Source organism: Rhea pennata, chromosome 2, assembly GCF_028389875.1.
Source record: "Rhea pennata isolate bPtePen1 chromosome 2, bPtePen1.pri, whole genome shotgun sequence".
Classification (NCBI taxonomy): domain Eukaryota; kingdom Metazoa; phylum Chordata; class Aves; order Rheiformes; family Rheidae; genus Rhea; species Rhea pennata.
In genome coordinates, this window is record NC_084664.1 from 141,993,623 (window position 1) to 142,004,457 (window position 10,835).

At 44.0% G+C, this 10,835-nt stretch overlaps 2 protein-coding genes across 4 annotated transcripts in view; one reads left to right on the forward strand and one right to left on the reverse strand.

Annotated features, from left to right (window-relative positions):
- TMEM67 (transmembrane protein 67) overlaps positions 1 to 2,514 on the reverse strand; it is a 31,689-nt gene extending 29,175 nt beyond the window's left edge. Inside the window, exons 1-2 of one of the 2 annotated variants that reach the window (XM_062568358.1) lie at positions 2,331 to 2,514; positions 388 to 476 (exon numbers count right to left, since the gene is read on the reverse strand). In XM_062568358.1, the coding sequence (XP_062424342.1) occupies positions 388 to 476; positions 2,331 to 2,514 (273 nt within the window). The remainder of the gene's footprint in view (positions 1 to 387; positions 477 to 2,330) is intronic. The other variant, XM_062568359.1, reaches the window with a different exon arrangement.
- A 2,102-nt stretch (positions 2,515 to 4,616) lies between these two features.
- Positions 4,617 to 10,436, forward strand: RBM12B (RNA binding motif protein 12B). Of its 2 annotated transcripts, XM_062570517.1 has the most exons (3): positions 4,617 to 4,723; positions 7,048 to 7,093; positions 7,819 to 10,436. In XM_062570517.1, the coding sequence occupies exon 3, from the start codon at positions 7,847 to 7,849 to the stop codon at positions 9,950 to 9,952; it is 2,106 nt and encodes a 701-aa protein (XP_062426501.1). In that variant the 5' UTR covers positions 4,617 to 4,723; positions 7,048 to 7,093; positions 7,819 to 7,846; the 3' UTR covers positions 9,953 to 10,436. The 2 variants fall into 2 exon arrangements, with proteins under 2 accessions (XP_062426501.1, XP_062426502.1); XM_062570518.1 differs by having other exon boundaries at positions 7,048 to 10,436.
- Positions 10,437 to 10,835: the final 399 nt, after the last annotated feature.

A 10,835-nucleotide genomic window follows, 5' to 3' on the forward strand; every position in this document is an offset into this window, starting at 1 on the left:
TTTCTCTATTTACTATAGCAGGAGAAAGCTGTTTGACTCTGGTGCCTGTGGTAAACTGTAAGCTTAAACAAAGTTGAAGCTTATCTTGGGCTTTCTATAAGGAAGTGGTTTCAGGTTAAGGATAATACAACATGAGGCAGAAAGGAAAAGGAGTAAAAGGAAATTACACATTTAAAATACTCCTACTTTGCCTAAAAACAAGGTACCTGCAAAATAATAATCAACAGGTTTAAAGAGTAAAAGGAATACTACACAAAACAAACTCTCAAGGAAACCTGTTTTTCAAATATAATCTTAAATTAATGAAAAATAACTTGCAGTTAGATGGAAATTTCAGTCTTACAAAAAAGCATTATTATGGCAAATTATGAAAAATTCAATACTTACCATGTTTTCTGGGCATTTTTCACAGGTAACAAATGGCCCACCATTATTAGAAACCATCCTGAATCCTGGCTGGCACACACATGAACGACCTGCAAAAAAATAATTCACTTCTAGTCTGTATAAATCTAAGCTGTTTTTTTCCCCAGAACTACTACTTTTCTTGAGATATATATTTAATCTCTTAGCTACATAAATAAAACACCTAAGTGCCATGTGCATGAAAATTACCTTGCTTTTTAAAAACATAGATGTAGAGACTGTAGGAAAAGGTTTTATGAAAATGGTATTAGGTTGACTGATACAGTGGAAGAAAAACTACACAGGGCTTGTGTGTTTGTGTTTGCAGACACTTTTCAGAGCTCAGCAGTGTTTCCTCCAAAAGCCTTTTTCCTCCAACATATTGTGGACCCCTCTCTGCAAGTTTAAATACATTTTATTAGCACTTAGAATAGATTCTGGTTTATGTGTTTATTATTTAAGGCCATAGAAACGCACATACAAGAACACATGTAAAATTTTGTAAAAGGTTTTGTAGTCCTAAAGCACTAGTAGTATGTTCATTTGACAAGTTTTACTGAAACAACATCAGTTAAAATGATCAGTCAAAATGATCAACTATTTAGTGAGCAGGCACCAAATTCCTATTTACCTACAAAAAAAGAAAAAGCTTAATGGGGTTACATCAATACAGATTAGGGCATCGTGATGATCAGGGTGACGATAACTTCATTTTTTTTAGGCATCTCGCCTGAAAGTAGATATACAGTCATGAACTGGCCATTGAGGTTTCCAGTGCATGACCAGAGTGGTGCAATTCAAGTGGAACTGAGAGCGGATACAAACAGCAGACTGAGTAGAAGCTACCTAAACTGCTCCAAGAAGATGCTTCACAGAAGTCTAAATTCTTGAGTTCTCTGTGGAGCTTATATCTCTGATTGAAGCCTGGAGCCGAACACTGATGTTAGAGTAAGATTCAAACCTAAATGACTTACAGATTTAGATACCTACATTATCAGTGGACCTGAAAACTGCTACAATACATTTCTTCTGCAGGTAAACAACAGGGTTACTCTTAAGATACCATGAAGGTGGTAAAACAGGTGACCATCTTTTACCTAAGTCTCATACTGAGAGTATCCCACAGAGTGGAGACAAAGGCAAGGCACAACCCAACCTTCTTGCTGTAGCTTTGCTGTAGGAAGTAGAGCATGCAATAGTCCACCAACCAGAACCTTACCTAAGTGAGCATAGCTACCCAGATGATGCATTTGAGGCACCAGTTTCAAAGAAAGCTGTTGGGTCTTAGTTTGATTTGTTAATGTACAAACACCATTGAATCTACCACTTCTCTAAGGCTGAGCAATCGTAAAAGAAGAATACTATCATACCCTCATGTCTCTTAAAGAAAGCAAACATTGCTTCTGTATTTTTCACTTAGTACGGTCAATATGTGCTGTGTGCTCCAAATTCCCACATGGGACTTGGATTAATTTGTGTATGGCCTGAAGGTCTCAGATATTTAAGATCTCAGACACCTGAGTTTTGACAAGAAGCTTCAAGTTTTGGTAGTGTTCGAGAACAGAAGTTTAGCGACCTAGAGAATTTTACTGATAAAAAAGTGGGTACAAAAACACCTAAGGAAAGAAAGATTAAAGGTCTACGTATACTGTTCTTGCATATACAGCAGAATACAGATATCATATCTGCAGCAGAGGCCCATGTCTTTTAGAGGGTCTGACCGTTTTCACTGCGTTTTCAGATTCGTGCCTGAGAACAACCGTTTTGCAAACCGAAGCAGCCCAGACTGGAGCCAGACGTAGCGCCTCCAGCCGCCAGGGGCTCCCGCAGGGACCGCCGGCCCTGCACGGCTCCCGGGCCCGGGGGACCCCGCGGAGCCGGGCAGCCGCCGCCACCCGCTCCCCCACCCCGGGCGGGTCGCTCACCCCCGGCGCTCGGCCTCTGGTGGGGCCCGCACGGCCCGCAGGCCAGGCGGGAGATGTCGAAGTAACTGGCGTCGCCGCAGCCGCCGGGCCGCCGCAGGGGGAAGGAGAAGCCGCGGCCCGGCGGGAGCCGCGCCGCCAGCGAGAGGAGCAGCGCGGCGGCGCCCCAGCACCGCGCCGTCGCCATGGCTACCCGGCGGCCTGCAGCCGCGCGCTCTCATTGGCCGATCGCCTCTCCTACGGAGCCGCGAAGGGCCCAGCCGAGGAAGCGAAGCGTTCGCGGCAGACCGGGGAGGGCCAGCGGAGAGCGCGGCAGGCAGCGCGGAGTAGCGCAGCGTGGTGTGCATGTGCTGTTTTCCTTTGTAGGAAGTCAGGTAACAGACCGATCGCGCAAAATCGAAAACAGACATAAAGCCAAAGAAGTTACCGCTTTTCTCACCTGTCATCATGCTTTTGTTCACTTTCCCTCAAACATTACCAAAACTCTCCTGGCTACTCACTCGCACGTCTTTGATTTTCATCATTCCTCACTATCACTTTACTGATAACTGCACGACTATTTAAGTCCATATACTAGCGTTGCTTCAAAGCCTATATGCTTATCACACCAAGTACTTCCTTCCTCATGAGATTTGTATTGCTGAATTGACAGGAGGTTTTTAAAGGCTGAGATATCGTGTGATTATGCTTAAACACCTTATGCTTCAGTTCCTGTTCATTCCTCTTCTGAAGATAGCAAACACTTGTCACAGATAATTCTGATCCCTATGTTGTGTGCTTTTTTAAACATCTCCAGTCAGTAAGACAGCAGCTCCTTCTGAACCAAGTACCGAGGCAGTGAAGCTAGCAAGGTGGGGTTAGGATTACTTCCAGAAAAAAACAGCATTTATACCTGCACTAAAAATAATTCTCAAGAATCTCAACTCAAACTTTTTGAGACTTCTGACCACTGCTTCTAAACCCTATCATTTGAAGAGGTATGTCATAGTCATTAATATTGTAATAACCAGCAAGCCTCTTGATACCAAAAGCAGGCAAATCACATCTTCTAGTCAGCCTCATGTCATTTATTTTCTAGCTACTTTCTAAGAATGGAAACACGCTTCTCCAAATGGAAGGACCAATTTTATCAGTTGTTCACAGTGTAACCAAACCATCAGTACTATGTAGTTGTATAATTAGATCAGAGAATGTATATCCAAAAGACTGTGTGTGTGCTTTGGATGTGGCTCTACAGAAGACTTCATCAGAAGCACTTTCTAAAAACTTTATTTCCTATGCTCAAGATATAGTTAATCCCAGAAAAGACCCATAAGGGCTACTGGCATGATTAAGGGATGGTGGATTTACCATAACCAAGTTTGTTTTAGTCTATCAGAATGGACCTGAAAAGCAACATAATTGCTGTCTAGAAATACAAGAGACTGTGTAAAACTCAAGGAAATAGAGGTGAGATAAACAGTAGAAAAAAATACCTAATCATAACGACTAAAGCAGCCTGCCTCTCCCTTTCCACATGGACAGCCTTACCCCTTGCTTTCTCATCTCTCCCTCCGTTTTCTCCCAACATAGACTTGGAGCCAACCCTGAGAAAGATGAGGTTGTAAATTGGTTTAAATTGCCCCCTGAACTTTGGAAACCACCTGTGAGCAGTAGAGGATGCAAAACCCCCTCTCTGGTGCCGGAGGCGCCCGCAGGCGCAGGCCTGGGCCGGCTCCCAATGGCTCCTCAGCCCCGGGACCACTGTCCCTCGCAGGGGCTTCTCCCTCTCCCCTATTCCTGCGCCAGGCAGGCGCCGGGACTGATTGCAGCGGGAGACTGAAGGCCACTGCCAAACAACCGTAATCCTGGCGACCACCGCAGCCGGCGCTGCCCCGCCACCGCGGCGCGGACGACACTGATCTCCCGCCCGCCACCCGCGACGCCGCACCCCAGGCGCGTCCCGCGGCGCATGCGCACTGCCGCAAAACGGCCGCGCACGCTCCGCCCTCAGGACCGCGTAACGCGACACGTTCCTAACACCCGCCAGAGTGCTGCGCATGCGCGCTGGAGCGAGCCGGGCAGGAAACGGCGCATGCGCAGCGAGAAGCGACAGGCGCGTTCCCGGACTCTCCTCCCGGAGGCGGTTCGAGGAGGTGCTGCGTGCTCCGGGCATGCGCACGAGCGCGTGGTGGGGGCGGGGCACAGTGCCATTCCGCGCGGCCAGCAGGGCCCGGAAGGATTCGTGCAAGTTCAGCCGCGAGGTCGAAGGAGAGCGCGGGGTCGCGCAGGCGCAGTCCGGCATCTCGCCCGCTTGCTGGGAGGGGGGAAGGAAGGAGGACGCCATCTTGGTGGTGCAGCGCCGGGAGCTGCGGGGAGCGGGGCTCGTTGCGGAGCCTGTCCCGGCGGCCTGTCCGGTGGGTGGCTGGCGCGATGGGGGGCGCCCGGCTGGCCGGGGCGCTCTGCGGAGCCGAGGACGCGGGGTTCGCGCCGCGATCCGCATGCGTGCGGCCGGTTCTCGCCGGCGGAGCGGCTGCGCGGCGGTTGCCCGCGCTGAGGCCACCTCGTCCCGGCTGGCGGCTTTCGCCCCTCGCTGCCCGGCGCCCCCAACCCCGTCCCGGTGCCGCGGGGAGGCCGGGCTTGTTCTCCGAGCGGGGCTGTGTGCGGCGGCGCCGCCGCTTCGGGCTTCTCTCCCGCTTTCTCCAGGCAGCAGCGCTGAGAAACGGCCCTGTGCCGAAGGCGGCCGTGCAGCGCGCCCGGCTGCAGGGCTCCCTCGCATCTCCGTCAGCGACCTGAAAGCTTTCACTTGCAACAACTTACTTCACTTGCTAAGGCCTGTTTTCGAGAAGACTGGAATAAGGAATTCTCTGACTGACCAATTACTTGTTTACCTGAATATTGCTCAAAAAAAAATAGTTTTATACTTCTGGTATTTCTGTGGGGATTCCTGTTGAATTGCATGCTTCGTGGCATGCAGATCCTTCTCCCCAGTAGTAAAAGTGCTAGTCTATTTTCGTGAAATATTTACAGGGTTGTTTTTGAGTGAGGCAGTATGAAGTTTTAATGGGATTTGGAATGTCCTCTGCTAAGGCTGTAGAAGCATAGGCACAGTACTGCTTTCTGGTTAGCTCAGTTTAAATACAGAATTTTCTGAAGTATTAACGTGCACTCTTCTGTGCTTCTAAATTGTTGACGTGCGGCTGCCATCTATTAGCTAAATACTTGTTCTTTGAAGCCCTTGTTCAGTTGATCTGGTCTTAGTCTTGTTATTTTCATCCTGAAAGTCACACTTTGGTCATTCATTTAAACAGCTGGACAGCTTGTCTATGTTTGCTACCGCTTCTTGATTGCTTAACATACAGCTAGTAAAAGCTTATTGTCTGGACTTGACTTTCTGTTTGTGGACCTCTTAATTATCACGTTGTGATCTGGAATCAGTGTGTCTCGTTTGAGCACTGCAGTTTGTATTTTGTATCCATGGCCATCGTGGAGAACTTGACGTTTACCACCAAAGAAGTACTGAGGATATCTGGTTCTGAATGCTGGCTAAAAGTTGGGATAGGAATGCAGAACTGTGAAGTTCAGAAATGCTACAAATACATACGTCATGAAATAGCAGGCCAGCGGATTTGATTTTTCAAGAAACGAAGGTTCTGAAAGAAAATTCTTCCCATTGAATTCTCTCCTTGCTTGTTGACACTGCTGTCACATCTATTGAGAAGATAGATTATAGAGATATGGAGAGCTGGTGATCTTCATTGCAGTTATCAGACAGATGTTTTCAGTTTGTGTTTACAAACTGCAGATTTAGAAGCAACATAGAATCAGTTAAAGAACTTAGGCTTTGCTCTTGTTTTGTAAACTCAGGAGGAACGATTAGGTACTGTGATCAACAGACAACTGTGCATCAGAAATATTGTTTATTTATTATAACACTTGTTATTGAGCAAGGGTTTTGTCCAGGGGATGTTCTCAGACACTTGTAATCAAGGTTTTGGGCTTTTTGTTTTATTTTTTATTACTTTTTTAAGAGATGTAGCCAGCTGCTATGGAGGCTTGTCTTTATTCTATGAGAGTACTGTGCTATGTATCTTGTGACATTAGATGATAATTAGAAAATTGGGATATGTTCATGTTAGTGAGTCTTGTTCTTATATTTGAAAGACAGTAAACAATTAGGGAAAATAGTGAACTCTACTTTGTAAATTGAAGTGGTCACTGAAGTTTCTTCTTGTTGACTATTTTTGCTCTTTCATGTGATCAGCTATGCTGTATACCCTTAAGTGCAGTGCTGGAATGGTGAGTAGCATACCCTTGTTGTGAAATTTGAAAGCGGGTGGACTTCAGAAGAATGGACATGTACAGTAATCTTGAGATGGACTTGTGCATCTTTCAAGGACTCAAAGAATTGGAGGTTTTCCCCTCACTTTACAATCAGTCTGTTTCATTTCAACAGTTCAGTGTGGCACATCAGCGTGTTTTCACCATTTGCAGAAGTCAACTTAACTTTTGAATTTTCTTTGCTTCTAATATGGAGACACAAAGATGCAATGCATAGCATTTTGCTGTCTTTCCATTGGAACAAGGAAGGAGTTCTTCATGGTGCCTCAAATTGTGGTTTCGTTACAATGCTTGGCTTTAATACTAGCCATTGCTATGGATGAGCTGCAGCAATGTGGCACAGTATGTAAACCAAAGTACGGATATCAGCCATTAATTATGTTTCATTTTCTTTCCACAGTTAAGTTGATTTTACAGAATTTATCAGGTCTTCCAAGCAGAAACAGGTAAGCTGCCAAAAGCTTAACACTTTTCACTGAGTATTGTGAAAAGATCACACACGGCCTTTTCTCACAGACTTGTGGCTGGGAAATAGGAAATACCCTCCTGAGTGCATGTGGCTGCTGCAGTTAATACTCTGACTACATGAAAGAGACAACATTTTTGAACGCTGAGAAAATATACACATTATTGAACAGAACTGATCACTGAGTAGAGCAACTTGACCAAAGCATTAAAGTCATCATTGTTGGTGAATTACTTCATTTTTCAGTGATGTAGTTATTCTTTTTTCTTTCTTATTTTATCGTCTAGTATTTTCTGCATTATGATAGCAAGTCTCTTGACCAAAGTAAGCAGGAATTTTTTTGTTCCTTAGGATTGGGCAGAGATCTCTGGCATACAGTAATTATGCCGTGAAGGTCTTAGGTGTTCCTTATGTATTGTGGATGGTGAGGAGTGACTTAGGTGTGGATTTTGTTGCCCTTAGGATACGGAATATTGATAGATCTGTGCACATGTGCAGGTGGAGTAGCTAATTGTTCTGACTAATCAACTTCCAGTGAATCCTGCTTTAATCTTATTCTTGTGTGAACTTGTGAGTTTTTTGTTTGATGCCTTTTCTCTTGATTGAGACAAGGACATTGATTAAAAAGGCTCTAGCTTAAGTGTTAAGATACTGTAATAGCTGAGTACTAAAGACGTGCTATCATGTGTACCTTTTTGTCTGCAGGTGATTTTTGCTGTGGGTTGAGCTCAGCATGGCTGTAGTCATCCGTTTACAGGGGCTTCCTGTTATTGCGGGTCCTGCAGATATTCGTCGTTTCTTCTTGGGATTGAATATTCCTGATGGAGGTGTGCATATTATTGGAGGAGAAATTGGGGAGGCTTTTATTATATTTGCAACAGATGAAGATGCACGACGTGCGATGAGCTGTTCAGGAGGGTTTATTAAGGACTCGCGCATAGACCTCTTTCTCAGCAGCAAGACAGAAATGCAGAATACCATAGAAATGAGCCGGAAACGATTTGATCGTGGGGGACGAGAAACTATGTCTTTGTCTAGACGAACATGTAGTAATAATTCCGGTTCATCGGGTGTTGGAGACATTTCACATTTAGTTGCAGCTATTACAAAAGGAATGAGTAAATCTAGTTATGGTCCACCAAATCATCCGGAGGCTGGTTTCCATGCTAATGGCACAAGACATGGTGATGCAGGTATACCTAAATCAAGCTATAACCAGTCAAGAAAAGATTCTCATTCATTTAATCCAGATGATCTTTACTTATTTCTACGTGGTATACCTTACTCTGCAACAGAAGATGAAGTACGTGCTTTCCTTTCTGGGTTATGTGTGGATGGAGTGATTCTGATAAAGCATCGCAATGGCTTAAACAATGGTGATTGCTTGGTAAAATTTGCCACACCTGGGGATGCCTTAGAAGGACTTAAACGTCATAGACAGTACATGGGTCAGAGGTTTATAGAAATAAGTCCATCTACAGAGGAACGGTGGATTGAATATGGTGGGAGAGTAGACATGACAAATGAAATGGATCGCTTTTTGTGCAAAGAACATTCTCCAGCAAGAAGTGCAGGCTACATGCATTCAAGGAAGCATTCTCACTCCAGATCACCAAGGAGACAAAGAACACGTTCCCGTTCACCTCCCACCCAGGAATATTACATACACTTAAGAAATTTATCTACTAGTCTTGAGAAGAGAGATTTGAGAGCTTTTTTCTCTGATCTGGATATTTGCAGCAAACAAATAAAGTTCCTAATGGATAAACATCAGAGGAGGACTAGAGATGCTTTTGTGATGTTAAGGAATGAGAGAGATTATCAGGCTGCTTTGGAATATCATAGAAAGGCTCTTCTCAATCGTCCTGTTTACATTTTTCCAATTTCAAGAAGATCAATGTTGAAAATAATTGATTCTTGTGAGAGGAAAAGATCACAGGAAAGAGATCATCCTGGACAAGGAATACAGGAAAAAAGTTATCGGGAAGGTCATTCTGGTCCTAAGATATGTGTTTATGTAAGAAATTTTCCATTTGATGTGACAAAAATTGAAGTGCAAAAGTTCTTTGCAAGATTTGATATTGATGAAGATGATATTTACTTGCTCTATGATGACAAAGGAGTTGGGCTGGGAGAAGCATTAGTGAGGTTCAAGTCTGAAGAACAAGCCATGAAAGCAGAAAACTTAAATCGGCGAAGGTTCTTGGGAACAGAGGTATTATTAAGACTTATATCTGAAGAGCAGATGCAGGAGTTTGGTGTAACTGTTCCATTGTCTGGACCAAGTGAAATGCAAGGTCATTCACTGGCATATGACAGAGGTGAGCTTTCCCGTCCAGTTGGTTCACCATCTGGCCCACCACAGGGACCACCCATGCATTCATTTGGTCCCCCAGGGAATTTTAGGCATCCTTCTGAATTTAGGCACCCCCCTGAGGACTTCATGTGCCCTCCTGAGGATTTTAGAGGTCCTCCACCACTCATGGATTTTGGTGGTGACGGTGAACCTTTTGGCAGAATGGAGTTTGGAAATAGTAAAATGGGAAGTTTTCCTGAAGGAAGATTTATGCCAGATCCAAACTTCAGTGGCGGTTCTGAACGCGTTGTTCCTATTCGATTGAAAAATTTACCATTTAAAGCTACTCCTAATGAGATTCTGGATTTTTTCTATGGCTACAGAGTCATACCAGAGTCGGTTTCTATACAGTATAATGAGCAAGGATTACCTTCTGGTGATGCCATTGTTGCTATGACAAACTATGAGGAAGCTATGGCTGCTATTAATGAACTGAATGATAGGCCAATTGGTCCACGGAAAGTTAAGTTGAGTTTGCTTTAAAGGAGGAAAAATGCTCTAGAATAAAGTATTCTAGATTTGACAGTGTTGACAGTTATTTTCACTTTTTAAATTACTGGACGATGCAGAAGAAACAGTTCCCATCAACGGTTGTAAATAGTCTCTAGTTTAGTTGTTTAGTTCTGGTTGAAATATCTGTACGGTTAAGATATCTGAGAACTGTATTGTGCCTGCTTCTTGTGGCAGAGAAGAGCCCAGAAATTCTGGAGGACACTGAATATCAAGGTATAAAAGCATGGAGTTGCAATGCTTCCTTTTTTATTTTTATTTTTTTCCTTTTTCCCCTCCAGTTTGCTTTAATTCCATGTCCCATGACTTTGCATCAAATAATCAAAAATGTAAGTGCTGAATGACTGACCACACAAACAGTTCAAGTAGAAAAACTTCAGTGCTGCCTGCATTAGTAGACTACACTTTTTATTGAAAATAGCTTAAAAAATAAAATTGACTTAATTTTTTGTGTAAACTGTTCAGTCTTGGTTCAGTTTCATGTGGTTACAGGCATCTCAATGGGGGGGGGTGAAGGGGAAGGTGAAGAGCTTCTTGTTCACATTAGCTGGCTTTGCTGGCTTGCGACTTTTTTAAATAACAATAAAAAAATCCACTAAATGTGTGTCTTTGTTTAAAACTTGCATAATTACTATCTCAGCTACCGTGCTCAGTATATGTCAGTTTTGAGAAGGATGCTGGCTGTTTTCTATGGGAAGAGTGAACTACTAAAACTTGTCAGCATAGCAGTGACTGTTTAGATTGTAGTGACTCCAAATCTGTGTTATCTATTGGTTTGATAGGCTTTCTTGATAGTGTATATTGACATTGAGATTATACAAGGTAGCATTTGGAGTACTAGGGAATTCTATGAAAC

Coding starts and splice junctions, on each gene's coding strand:
- RBM12B (XM_062570518.1), top strand. CDS start 7,847: ATGGCTGTAGTCATCCGTTTACAGGGGCTTCCTGTTATTGCGGGTCCT.